We start from the raw sequence: 15,031 nt of genomic DNA, 5'->3' as shown, positions 1-15,031 counted from the left end.
AGAGTGGAGATTGTGAAGTTAGATAAAGAGCAGAGATGGGTGAAGATCAGGTCTAATGTATGTGTCTGTGTGGGTGGCTGAGGAGGATCACTGAGTAAGTCCAAAAGATGAAGTAAGGGACAGAAGTTTGGAGGCTGTTGAGTGAAATGTATCAATAGGGATGTTGAATTCACCCATGCTGATAGTGTGAATGACAGTGGAAATAAAGTGCAGAAGCCAATTACAAAATTAGTTAATAAAGGCAGTGGCCAGGCCTGGAGGTCGGTATATGACGGCCACTTGGAGGTTGCAGGAAGAGTAGATGCGGACAGAGTGGACTTCAAAAGAGGGGAGGATAAGGGAGGGTAGAGGTGAGATTGGGTTAAAGGTGAAGTTAGTCAAAAGGAGAAGACCCACTCCTCCACCATGCCTGTTGCCAGGGTGAGGAGTGTGGGTGAAGTGGAGGCTGCCATAACACAGTGCACCAGGGGAGGCGGTGAAAGAGGGTGTCAGCCATGTTTCTGTGAAGCAGAGGAAGGAAAGATTGCGAGAGAGAAAAAGGTCATGAACCACATGAAGATTATTGCAGATGGAGCGGGCATTCCAGAGTGCTCCAGAGAGAGGGAGGAGGGGGGTGGGCATCAGGGGCACGGGTTTCACGTTGGAGAGATTGCGGTAGTTCATATTAAGTATGGAGCGATAGGAGGGGGAATTAGTGGGAGGTATGAGCTGTGGGGATCTAGGATTGGGAGATATGTTGCCAGCAGAGAGAGCAAGAGCAGGTGGGAAAAGGAGAGTGTTCTGCTTGTTTTATGTTTTATTAGGAGAGATCTGAGGTTGTGGAGTAGGTCAGCAGAAGAGGTCAGGTAGCAAGGAAAGAGGGAAGGAGAGATGATTATTTCATTAGAGGGTGCTGGGGTTTGGGGATAGCGAAGGAGAGTGAGGATTAGTGGAGCAAACACTGTAAGGGCATATGTAAATATGGTGAAGGAATAAGATAGGTTAATAGAAATGCTAGGTCCAAGTAAGAAGTGCTTACTCGGCAGATATACCTAAAAGAGACAGATATATAGTGTGGGTCCTGACTCCTGCCGTGACTAACTGCCGTTGAAATAACTGCTGCAGTTATACTATGCTGCAGGACACGTGCTTGCCCCCACACGCGTGCACCCCTTAGAAAGCTACTAAATTCATAGACTGAATAGAGGATCAGGTGAGAGGGATTGTGGGAGCTGGTTTGAGATAAATTAGCAGCTAGCCAGCACACCGGGAGTTGGATCAAAGACACTGGGCGTGGCTACATCTATATGCTATAACACATTTAGCCACATAACATCTATAGTGACCCCAACCATGGCTATACAGCAGTGAGTATTGAGTACAATGCAAAAAATGGATTCTAGCAAACATTCAGCTAGCATTGTTATATACTATTAAAAAATGCTGCAGGATGATAATGCAGCAGATAACAGACAGCAAGCAGAGGCATTATACCATTAACCCCTTCCCGACCTATGACGCCACGTAGGCATCATGAAAGTCGGTGGCAATCCGACCTGTGACGCCTATCTGGCGTCATGGAAGGATCGCGTCCCTGCAGATCGGGTGAAAGGGTTAACTCCAACTTCACCCGATCTGCAGGACAGGGGGAGTGACACTTCAGGCCAGGGGGGGGTGGCTTCACCCCCCCCCCCCCCCCATGGCTATGATCGCTGTGATTGGCTATTGAAAGTGAAACAGCCAATCAGAGCGATTTGTAACATTTCACCTATGAAAACTAGTGAAATATTACAATCCAGCCATGGCCAATGCTGCAATATCTTCGGCCATGGCTAGAAACCCTGATCTGCCCCCCCCCCCCCCCCCCCCCCCCACCAATGTCCTCCCCAGTCCTCCGTCCTGTGCTCCGCTCCCCTCCGTCAACCTGTCCGGTCCTCCTGTGCTCCGATCCCACCCCCCCGTGCTCCGATCCCCCCCTCATACTTACCAAGCCTCCCGATGTCCGTCCGTCTTCTCCATGGGCGCCGCCATCTTCCAAAATGGCGGGCGCATGCGCAGTGCGCCCGCCGAATCTGCCGGCCGGATTTTTCAAAAATCGTGCGGAAAAATCTCACACGAATTCGCAACGTGGGCACATAGCCTTACGGTTAGTGTTGGAATTAGACTTAGGGTTGGAATTAGGGCTAGGGTTTGAAATAGGGTTAAGATTAGGCTTGTGGTTAGGGTGATGGTTAGGAGTGTGTTGGGGTTAAAATTGTGGTTAGGGTTGGGATTAGGATTAGAGTTGGGATTAGGGGTGTGTTGGGGTTAGGGTTGTGGTTAGTGGTGTGTTGGCGCTAGGGTTGTGAATAGGGTTATGGCTAGAGTTGGGATTAGGGTAAGGGGTGTATTGGGGTTAGTGTTGGAGCTAGAATTGAGGGGTTTCCACCTCTGTAGGCACATCAGGGGTCTCCAAACGCAACATGGCGCCACCATTGATTCCAGCCAATCTGGCGTTCAAAAAGTTAAATGGTGCTCCCTCCCTTCCGAGCCATGACGTGAACCCAAACAGTGGTTTACCCCCACATATGAGGTACCAGCATACTCAGGACAAACAGGGCAACAACTATTGGGGTCGAATTTCTCCTGTTACCCTTGCGAAAATAAAAAATTGCTTGCTAAAACATAATTTTTGAGGAAAGAAAAAAGATTTTTTATTTTCACGGCTCTGCGTTGTAAACTTCTGTGAAGCACTTGGGGGTTCAAAGTGCTCACCACACATCTAGATAAGTTCCTTCGGGGGTTTAGTTTCCAAAATGGGGTCAATTGTGGGGGGGTTTCTACTGTTTAGGCACATCAGGGGCTCTGCAAACGTAACATGATGCCGGCAGACCATTCCATCAAAGTCTGCAATCCAAAACGTCACTACTTCCCTTCCGAGCCCGACGTGTGCCCAAACAGTGGTTCCCCTCCACATATGGGGTATCTGCGCACTCAGGACAAACTGGACAACAACTTTTGGGGTCCAATTTCTCCTGTTACTCTTGTGAAAATAAAAAAAATGCAGGCTAAAAAATAATTTATGAGGAAAGAAAAATGATTTTTTATTTTCACGGCTCTGCGTTATAAACTTTTGTGAAGCACTTGGGGGTCTGAGGTGCTCACTATGCATCTAGATAAGCTCCTTGGGGGGTCTAGTTTCCAAAATGGAGTCACTTGTGGGGGAGCTCCAATGTTTAGGTACACAGGGGCTCTCCAAACGTGACATGGTGTCCGCTAAAGATTGGAGCCCATTTTTCATAGAACAAGTCACATGGCGCTTCTTCCCTTCTGAGCCCTGTCGTGCACCCAAACAGTGGTTCCCCCCACATATGGGGTATCGGCGTACTCAGGACAAATTGTGCAATAACCAGTTTCTCTTTTTACCTTTGGGAAAATAAAAAAAAAATTGTTTCTAAAAGATCATTTTTGTGACTAAAATGTTAAATGTTCATTTTTTCCTTCCACGTTGCTTCTGCTGCTGTGAAACACCTGAAGGGTTAATTAACTTTTTGAATGAGGTTTTGAGCACCTTGAGGGGTGCAGTTTTTAGAATGGTGTCACTTTTGGGTATTTTCAGCCATATAGACCCCTCAAACTGACTTCAAATGTGAGGTGGTCCCTAAAAAAAATGGTTTTGTAAATTTCGTTGTAAAAATGAGAAATCGCTGGTCAAATTTTCACCCTTATAACTTCCTAGCAAAAAAATTTTTATTTCCAAAATTGTGCTGATGTAGACATGTGGGTAATGGTATTTATTAACTATTTTGTGTCACAAAATAAATTTTCAAAAGTTTGCCAAATTTCCATTTTTTTCACAAAAAACGCAAAAATTATCGACCTAACTTTATCAATAACATGAAGCCCAATATGTCACGAAAAAACAATCTCAGAACTGCTAGGATCCGTTGAAGCGTTCCTGAGTTATTATCTCATAAAGGGACACTGGTCAGAATTGCAAAAAACCGCCAGGTCATTAAGGTCAAAATAGGCTTTAACCCCGGAGTTTTTTTAGTTTACATTTTTCTCTTCCCTTATTTCCAGAGCCATAACTTTTTTTTTTCATCAATTTGGCCATGTGAGGGCTTATTTTTTGCAGGACAAGTTGTACTTTTGAACGACATCATTGGTTTTACCAAGTCGTGTAACAGAAAACGGGAAAAAAATTCCAAGTGGGATGAAATTGCAAAAAAAGTGTAATCTCACACTTGTTTTTTGTTTGGCTTTTTTGCTAGGTTCACTAAATGCTAAAACTGACCTGCCATTATGATTCTCAAGGTCATTACGAGTTCATAGACACCAAACATGTCCAGGTTCTCTTTTATATAAGTGGTGAAAAAAAATTCCAAAGTTTGCTAAAAAAAAAAAAAAAAAAAATACACAATTTTCCGATAACGGTAGCGTCTCCATTTTTTGTGATCTGGGATCGGGTGGGAGCTTATTTTTTGCGTGCCGAGCTGACGTTTTTAACAATACCATTTTGGTGCAGATACATTCTTTTGATCGCCCGTTATTGCATTTTAATGCAATTTTGCTGCGACCAAAAAAACGTAAATTTTGCGTTTTGATTTTTTTTCTCGCTATGCCATTTAGCGATCAGGTTAATCCTTTGTTTTTATTGATCGATCGGGCGATTCTGAACGTGGTGATACCAAATATGTGTAGGTTTGATTTTTTTTTATTGTTTATTTTGATTGGGGCAAAAGGGGGGTGATTTGAGCTTTTATATATTTTTCATTTTTTTATATTTTTAAGTACTTTTTTTTTTAATGTTGGCATGCTTCAATAGCTTTCATAGGAGGCTAGAAGCATGCATAACTCGATCGCCTCCGCTACTTAGAGGTGAAGCACAGATCATCTCTATGTAGCAGAAATGCAGGGTTGCTTTGAACGCCGACCACAGGGTGGCGCTCAAAGCAATCGGCCATCAACAACCATAGAGGTCTCCTCTGGTTGTTATGGCAATGCACTGCTGACCCACGATCATGTGACGGGGTCAGCGGTGCGAGAACCTCCGGCCGCGCGGCCGGGAGAGCTAGTTAAATGCTGTTGTCAGCGTTTGACAGCGGCATTTAACTAGTTAATGGGTGCGGGCGGATCGCGATTCCGCTCGCGCTCATTGCGCGCACATGTCAGCTGTACAAAACAGCTGACATGTTGCGGCTTTGAGGTGGGCTCACCGCCGGAGCCCACCTCAAAGCGGGGGTTCTGCCAGCTGACGTACTATTCTGTCAGCTGGCAGAAAGGGGTTAAAGAAATGTTGCAGGATGATAATACAGCAGATGATTGACAGCAAGCAGTGGTGTTATACAATTAAAGAAATGTTGCAGGATGATAATGCAGCAAATCAAGTCCTATCAGTTTAATTAAACACAGCTGGACTCCAATGAAGGAGTAGAACCATCTCAAGGAGGATCACAAGGAAATGGACAGCATGTGACTTAAATATGAGTGTCTGAGCAAAGGGTCTGAATACTTATGACCATGGGATATTTCAGCTTTTCTTTTTTAATAAATATGCAAAAATGTCTACATTTCTGCTTTTTTCAGTCAAGATGGGGTGCAGAGTGTTCATTAGGAGAAACAAATGAACTTTTTAGAATTTACCAAATGGCTGCAATGAAACAGAGTGAAAAATTTAAAGGGGCCTGAATACTTTTCGTACCCACTGTATGCATCACCTCTATCCAAAATACAAACTGATCATGTTCCTTTGTGAAGTCCAGATTTTAGTCCTGAAATAGTGTATACTATTTTAGTGGCAAATGGGAAAACTGAAGGATATGATGTGTAAAAAGTTATTTACCTTGACTTTTTGGCACATTTGAAGATTAATGGATTTTACATCATCCAATTGCTTCCGTAAGACTACAAGTGTATCCTGCTTTTCATGGATATCCTTTTCAAGAAGCTTCATTGCCATCTCCATTTCAGTCTTCATTCCAAGTTGTAAATCCAGCTCTTTTTCTAAATCCTAACAATATATAACACAGTGTCCGCATTATAAATGGAGACAAGTATGCATCATGGATTTAACCCCTTCATGACCTTGGGATTTTTCATTTTTCCGTGTTCGTTTTTCACTCCCCTCCTTCCCAGAGCCATAACTTTTTTATTTTTCCGTCAATTTGGCCATGTGAGGGCTTATTTTTTGCGGGACGAGTTGTACTTTTGAACGACATCATTGGTTTTAGCATGTAGTGTACTAGAAAACGGGAAAAAAATTCCAAGTGCGGTGAAATTGCAAAAATAGTGCAATCCCACACTTGTTTTTTGTTTGGCTTTTTTGCTAGGTTCACTAAATGCTAAAACTGACCTGCCATTATGATTCTCCAGGTCAGTACGAGTTCGTAGACACCTAACATGACTAGGTTATTTTTCATCTAAGTGGTGAAAAAAAATTCCAAACTTTGCTAAAAAAAAAATAAATTGCGCCATTTTCCGATACTCGTAGCGTCTCCATTTTTCGTGATCTGGGGTCGGTTGAGGGCTTATTTTTTGCATGCCGAGATGACGTTTTTAATGATAGGATTTTGGTGCAGATATGTTCTTTTGATCGCCCGTTATTTCATTTTAATGCAATGTCGCGGCGACCTAAAAAAACGTAATTCTGGCGTTTCAAATTTTTTTCTCGCTACGCCGTTTAGCGATCAGGTTAATGCTTTTTTTTAATTGATAGATCGGGCGATTCTGAGCGCGGCGATACCAAATATGTGTAGGTTTGATTTTTTTTTATTGATTTATTTTGATTGGGGCGAAAGGGGGGTGATTTAAACTTTTATATTTTTTTTATTTTTTTCACTTTTTTTTTTTTACTTTTTCCATGCTTCAATAGCCATGGGAGGCTAGAAGCAGGCACAACTCGATCGCCTCTGCTACATGGCAGCGATCTGCTGATCGCTGCTATGTAGCAGAAATGGAGGTGTGCTGTGAGCGCCGACCACAGGGTGGCGCTCACAGCCACCGGTGATCAGTAACCATAGAGGTCTCTAGGACCTCTATGGTTACCATCCAGACGCATCGCCGACCCCCGATCATTTGACGGGGGTCGGCGATGACGTCATTTCCGGCCGCCCGGCCGGAAGCGGTAATTAAATGCCGCTGTCTGCGTTTGACAGCGGCATTTAACTAGTTAATAGGTGCGGGCAGATCGCGATTCTGCCCGCGCCTATTACGGGCACATGTCAGCTGTTGAAAACAGCTGACATGTCCCGGCTTTGATGCGGGCTCACCGCGGAGCCCTGCATCAAAGCAGGGGATCTGACCTCGGACGTACTATCCCGTCCGAGGTCAGAAAGGGGTTAAAGAAATTTCTGGGGATAAAGAAACAAACAAAAAAAAAACAACCTATCTACTATATTTAAAAATAATTTATTAAAAGAGTTCTCCAGTAGAGGGACAGAACCTGCTTAAAACACTAGAACTACTGATGGAGTCAATTTGACTTCTCGCAATTTTTATGTCTCTTCTGTGACTACATTTTTCCGAATTCCGGCTTGAGACTCGGTGACTTTTACTCATTTAGGATGCAAAAAAAGATTTTGAGACAATAAATAATTTTTGAAAAAAAAAAAAGTTCCCTTTTTTCAAAATTTACCTTCAATAACCAAAGGGAGTCATTTTGACTCTCTACTATACTTTGCTAGTCTTTGTCGCTGAATGTTATTTTTTCTTTTAGTTTTCATTTACTTGTATGTTTAGAATAAATGTTGGCTTAAACTTACAATAAGTAGCATTTTTGCAAATATAGTTGACATACACAGGACATATATAGGACATCTGTCAGCGAACTCTCGAGTGGACTACATAATTTATGTAGAATACGGCCTGCAGTTTTGCTAATTGCTAATATGGCTAGACGATATTCTAGCTATTTTGCATTCCATACATTCAATATACATTCTATAAATTAAAGTTACAACAATACCAGGAGCAAGAAACTCTAAAAATAAACAAAAACAAGCCAGGAGTCAAAATGACTCCATTCGGCAGTTCTAGGGGGGGTGACCAGTTCGGTAGTCCAAGTCCAATTTAGGACCCCAATAGTAATACATACAATTGATATTCACTTCTCATAGCACTACCTTTCCATCCTAGCAGAGACGTGACATCATGGTGTCATACAAACGCATTAGTCACTGCGTTTCACGAATATTTCACGAATCCGTTCATTCCTCAACCATGAATCTGCAAAAACCCTAGTCCATGCCCTCATCATCTCTCGCCTTGACTACTGCAACCTCCTGCTCTGCGGCCTCCCCTCTAACACTCTCGCACCCCTCCAATCTATTCTAAACTCTGCTGCCCGACTAATCCACCTGTCCCTCCGCTATTCCCTGGCCTCTCCCCTCTGTCAATCCCTTCACTGGCTCCCCATTTCCCAGAGACTCCACTACAAAACCCTAACCATGACGTACAAAGCCATCCACAACCTGTCTCCTCCATACATCTGTGACCTCATCTCCCGGTACTTACCTACCCGCAACCTCCGATCCTCACAAGATCTCCTACTCTACTCCCCTCTTATCTCCTCTTTCCACAATCGTATACAAGATTTCTCTCGCGTATCACCCCTACTCTGGAACCCTCTACCACAACACATCAGACTCTCGCCTACCATCGAAACCTTCAAAAAGAACCTGAAGACCCACCTCTTCAGACAAGCCTACAACCTGCAGTAACCACCGATCGACCAAACCGCTGCATGACCATCTCTACCCTCACCTACTGTATTCTCACCCATCCCTTGTAGATTGTGAGGCTTCGCGGGCAGGGTCCTCATTCCTCCTGTACCAGTTATGACTTGTATTGTTTAAGATTATTGTACTTGTTTTTATTATGTATACCCCTCCTCACATGTAAAGGCCATGGAATAAATGGCGCAATAACAATAAATAATAATAATAATAATAATAATAATAATAGTCATTCAAAGGCTGAAGGTTTGACTGCAGCCTTTAACATTATGTCAGAGCAGGAAGCCTTTCTGAATATTGATGAATTGCAGCCAAATAGAAGCCGCTAGTTGGCTTTAGCAGGCACGTGACAACAATATCACACCCCAGCTGGAATGGTGCCCATGCCCTTTTAATTGTGGTCCCTGATTAAATAAGCAATGGTTTCCAGTAGTAGACAATCCCATTAATACAGAAATCCACCAAAAGAAACACAAAAGCAGGGCGGCACAGTCTCTGCTATAGAGGTTCTTTCCAGACTGCTACCTAATATCTAGGTGCTCGGCAGCGGTTTATACAGCCATTGAATTTCGACTTCAGGTGCTCCTCAGAAACAAAGATGTCCATCTGCACAATCCACATATAAGGAAGGATGAGGGCACTCACCAGTCTTCACGAAATTCAAACCTTTATTAGCAACATTTCCAGATAAAATTCATGGCCGGGAACAGAGGAGCCGAACCTCGTGTGAGCAGGGGAGAACAGGGATGACGGCCGTTTCACGCGCGAAACGGCTCCTCCGTTCCCGGCCATGAATTTTATCTGGAAATGTTGCTAATAAAGGTTTGAATTTCGTGAAGACTGGTGAGTGCCCTCATCCTTTCTTATATTTGGAATCCCATTAATACATTGTATTATGTTTGTAAATCTTTACTATTCCCCTGCTACACCTTTAGTAAATCTTCCACACCAAGATGTGTCATTCATATAGAGTGTCCCAACTCTCTAGTCGGATTGCCAGGGGCCAAGGATTATTTTCCTGCCCCTAACGTTAGGGGTGCCTTAGCTATTCATGCTCCCCGGATTACTTCTGAAGGGTAAGAAGTCAGGGCCACATAACTTGACGAACTCCTGAATCAGCCCTATATCTGTCCCCCTCCCTCACCAAAGGATGTGGGGAGTAACAGTTTATACACACAAACTAGCCCAACAAGGGAGGACGTACATAGATATATAAAAGTTACCTATAATACAAATATGCACTCACAGACAATAGTGAATAACACTTGTGAGAAAATGACGGAAAACCAAATAGGAGAGAATGAAAATTTGCACATAGTTGACACATCAAGCAACCGTCACAGATAAACACTTCAAACACCTCTACCAACAACCGACATCTCCACTCCGCATCAAGCAATAGAGGACTAAGGCCAGGGTCATACTAGTGTATGGCATCTAATGCAAGAGAATCGCACAGTTACAGCCGCAGCCGACGGCTTCCAGCAGCTGCCGGACTATCACGGATGCCCGCTCATTAAGGTAATGAATATTCAACTCTTTCCACTCCTATAGGAGTGGAGGAGGTGAATATACATTCCCTTAATGAGTGGGGACACGCAATCTCTTGGCAGCAGATGCTACTGGCACAGGAACAAGATGCTGTGAGGGTGCGCAGGGAAGGTAAGTAGGATGTTTTTTTTCATGCTTTTCTCATAGGGGCCATGCAGACAAGGATAGGGATGAGCTACCATGCATACCATACTCTCAAGACCACACTCACCACAGCTAAACAAACCTACTTCTCATCTCTCATATCCTCCCTGTCTCACAACCCTAAACAGTTATTCAACACCTTCAACTCTCTCCACCGTCTCCCAGCAACTCCTCCCTCCCCACTCATCTCAGCTGAAGACTTTGTCTCATTTTTCAAGCAGAAGATTGAGAACATCAGAGACAGTTTTAGTCGACAACCCCCAGAGCCCTTCCTCCCAACTACCCAGCCCTCCACCTCGAAAACCAACTTCTCCAATATTACAGAAGATCGACTCTCCACTCTACTCTCAAGATCGCATCTCACCACCTGTGCACTTGACTCCTTCCAACTTCATCCCAAAACCTCGCCAGTGTCTTCATCCCAACTCTAACCTATCTCTTCAACATATCACTAACAACTGGTGTTTTCCCCTCAAGCTTTAAACATGCCTCTATCATATTTATCCTCAAAAAGCCCTCTCTTTATCCATCCTCTGTATCTAGCTATTGCCCTATATCACTTCTCCCCTATGCCTCAAAACTACCGGAACAACACGTCCATCTTGAACTGTCCTCCCATCTATTTTCTTGCTCCCTTTTCGACCGCTTACAATCAGGCTTCCGGTCACACCACTCCACTGAAACTGCCCTAACTAAGGTCACCAATGACCTCTTGACCACCAAGAGCAAGCGACACTACTCTATTCTCCTCCTCCTGGACCTGTCCTCTGCCTTTGACACAGTGGACCATTCCCTATTACTACAGACCCTCTCATCCCTTGGCATCACAGACTTCTATCCTGGATCCCGTCATAACTAACTGACCGAACATTCAGCGTCTCCCATTCACACACCACCTCCTCACCTCGCCCCCTATCTGTCGGAGTCCCGCAAGGTTCAGTTCTAGGGCCCCTGCTCTTCTCCATTTACACCTTTGGCCTGGGACAGCTCATAGAATGTCACGGTTTTCACTATCATCTCTATACTGATGACACACAGATCTACATCTCTGGACCAGATATCACCACCCTACTAACCAGAATCCCTCAATGTCTATCCGCTATTTCATCCTTCTCCGCTAGATTTCTAAAACTTAACAAGGACAAAACAGAATCCATTGTCTTTCCCCCATCTCACGCGACCCTCCCCCCCCCCCACCAATGAACCTATCCATTATAGTAAACGGCTGCCCACTCTCCCCAGTCCCACAAGCTCGCTGTCTCGGGGTAATCCTTGACACTGATCTCGCCTTCAAACCGTATATCCAAGCCCTTTCCACTTCCTGCCGCCTTCAACTCAAAAATATTTCATGGATCCGTACATTCCTAAACCAAGAATCTGCAAAAACCCTAGTCCATGCCCTCATCATCTCTGTTCGAAAATCCTCGGTTTCCAAAAAACGGATCCGACAAAAACCGGTTCCAACGGATGTAAAAACGTCCGCAATGGTTCTAACGGATCCGTTTTTTTGACGCATCTGTGTAACGGATACGTCAAAAAAACGGATCTGTTAGAACCGCTTTCTTAATTTTAACGGATCCGTCACGATGCCGGAGCAGACTGACGCCAAACAAGTGAAATGTGAAAGAAGCCATAGTCCTGCATAAATTGTAATGGCCCCACATGATGCGCAATACTGTATAATGGCCACACAGTGCTCCATACTGTATGATGGCCACATATGATGCTCCATACTGTATAATGGCCACATATGATGCTGCCTACTGTATAATGGCCATATATGATGCTGCCTACTGTATAATGGCCACATATGATGCTGCCTACTGTACAGTGGCTCCATACTGAATAATGGCCCCACATGATGCTCCATACAGAATAATGGCCCCACATGATGATCCATACAGTATAATGGCCCCACATGATGATCCATACAGTATAATGACCCCACATGATGCTCTTTACTGTATAATGGCCCCACATGATGCTCCATACAGTTTAATGGCTCCACATGATGCTCTATACTGCATAATGGCCCCACATGATGCTGCATACTGTATAATGGCCCCACACGATGTTGCATACAGTATAATGGCCCCACATGATGCTGCATACAGTATAATGGTCCCCCAAGATTCTGCACACAGTATAATGACCCCACATGATGCTGCATACTGTATAATTGCCCCACATGATGCTGCATACAGTATAATGGCCTCACATGATGCTGCATTCAGTATTATGGCCCCAAATACTGCACCATACTTTATAATGGCCTCGCATTAAATAAATAAAAATACTGACATCTGACTGTTTCAATACAGCAGCCAGGCATCTTCAAAAAGCTATTAAATCTGCAGATTATCAGACGTGACAGGTTTTCTTTAATTCTTCACATATAGTGGGGAAAATAAGTAATTCATATATTGCCGATTTTGCATGTTTTCCCACTTACAAAGATCTGTAATTTTTATCTGCGATACACTGCAACTGTAAAATACAGAATCTTTAAAAAATTCCGAAAATCACTTTGTATAATTTGTACATAATTAATTTCCCTTTCTTGCATAAAATAAGTATTTGATACAATAGAAACACAGAACTTAAAATTTGGTATAGAAACCTTTGTTTGCCATTATAGAGGTCAGACATTTTCTGTAGTTCTTGAGCAAGTTTGAACACACTGCAGCAGGGACTCTGGCCCACTCCTCCATACAGATCTTCTCCAGATCTTTCAGGTTTCAGGGCTGTTGCTGGGCAACATTGAGATTCAGCTCCCTCCAAAGATTTTCTATTGGGTTCACGGCTGGAGACTGGCTAGTAGTGATGAGCGAGTATACTCGTTACTCGAAATTTCTCAAGCATGCTCGGGTGATCTCTGAGTATTTGTTAGTGCTAGAAGATTCAGTTTCTGTCACAGCAGCTGCATGATTTGCGGCTGCTAGCCAGCCTGAGTACATGTGGGGTTGCCTGTTTGTTAGGGAATCCCCACATATATTCATGCTGTCTAGCAGCCACAAATCATGCAGCTACGAGACAGGAACGAAATCTCCGAGCACATCCAAATACTCGGAGATCACCCAAGCATGCTTGGGAAATCTTGAGTAACGAGCATACTCGCTCATCACTACTGGCTAGGCCACTCCAACACCTTGAAATTCTTCTTACGGAGCCACCCCACAATTGCCCTGGCTGTGTGTTTCGGGTGATTGTCATGCTGAAAGACCCAGCCATGACCCATCTTCAATGTTCTTAAGGAGGTTGTTGGACACAATCTCATAATACATAACCCCATCCATCCTCCCTTCAATACGGTGCAGTTGTTCTGTCCACTTTGCAGAAAAGAACCACCAATGATGATGTTTCCCCTACTATGCCTCTAACCGTTTAGAATGGCGTTCTTGGGGTTGTATGCATCCTTCTTCCTACAAACACGGCGAGTGGAGTTTACACCAAAAATTTCTATTTTGGCATCGCCTAACTACGTGACCTTCTTCCTTGTCTCTTATCGATCTAGGAAATAGCGACCACAATATTGTGCAGTTTCACCTGTCTTTCACTAGGGGGACTTGTCAGGGAGTCACAAAACACTGAACTTTAGGAAGGCAAAGTTTGACCAGCTTAGAGATGCCCTTAATCTGGTAGACTGGGACAATATCCTCAGAAATAAGAATACAGATAATAAATGGGAAATGTTTAAGAACATCCTAAATAGGCAGTGTAAGCGGTTTATACCTTGTGGGAATAAAAGGACTAGAAATAGGAAAAACCCAATGTGGCTAAACAAAGAAGTAAGACAGGCAATTAACAGTAAAAAGAAAGCATTTGCACTACTAAAGCAGGATGGCACCATTGAAGCTCTAAAAAACTATAGGGAGAAAAATACTTTATCTAAAAAACTAATTAAAGCTGCCAAAAAGGTAACAGAGAAGCACATTGCTAAGGAGAGTAAAACTAATCACAAACTGTTCTTCAACTATATCAATGGTAAAAGAATAAAAACTGAAAATGTAGGCCCCTTAAAAAAAGTGAGGAAAGAATGGTTGTAGATGACGAGGAAAAAGCTAACATATTAAACACCTTCTTCTCCACGGTATTCACGGTGGAAAATGAAATGCTAGGTGAAATCCCAAGAAACAATGAAAACCCTATATTAAGGGTCACCAATCTAACCCAAGAAGAGGTGCGAAACCGGCTAAATAAGATTAAAATAGATAAATCTCCGGGTCCGGATGGCATACACCCACGAGTACTAAGAGAACTAAGTAATGTAATAGATAAACCATTATTTCTTATTATTAGGGACTCTATAGCGACAGGGTCTGTTCCGCAGGACTGGCGCATAGCAAATGTGGTGCCAATATTCAAAAAGGGCTCTAAAAGTGAACCTGGAAATTATAGGCCAGTAAGTCTAACCTCTATTGTTGGTAAAATTTGAAGGGTTTCTGAGGGATGTTATTCTGGATTATCTCAATGAGAATAACTGTTTAACTCCATATCAGCATGGGTTTATGAGAAATCGCTCCTGTCAAACCAATCTAATCAGTTTTTATGAAGAGGTAAGCTATAGGCTGGACCACGGTGAGTCATTGGACGTGGTATATCTCGATTTTTCCAAAGCGTTTGATACCGTGCCGCACAAGAGG

General features: G+C 43.4%; 1 protein-coding gene across 7 annotated transcripts in view; it reads right to left on the bottom strand.

The window, feature by feature from the left end:
- The window catches only part of RUFY1 (RUN and FYVE domain containing 1), a 377,731-nt gene that overhangs the window by 182,337 nt on the left and 180,363 nt on the right, over positions 1 to 15,031 (bottom strand). For all 7 annotated transcript variants that reach the window (XM_069763888.1, XM_069763887.1, XM_069763891.1 and 4 more), the window contains exon 11: positions 5,804 to 5,971. In XM_069763888.1, the coding sequence (XP_069619989.1) occupies positions 5,804 to 5,971 (168 nt within the window). The remainder of the gene's footprint in view (positions 1 to 5,803; positions 5,972 to 15,031) is intronic.

This window comes from Ranitomeya imitator, chromosome 4 (assembly GCF_032444005.1).
Source record: "Ranitomeya imitator isolate aRanImi1 chromosome 4, aRanImi1.pri, whole genome shotgun sequence".
NCBI lineage: Eukaryota > Metazoa > Chordata > Amphibia > Anura > Dendrobatidae > Ranitomeya > Ranitomeya imitator.
The sequence above is the reverse complement of the archived record's forward strand: the minus strand, read 5'-3'. Positions and strand labels throughout refer to the sequence as shown.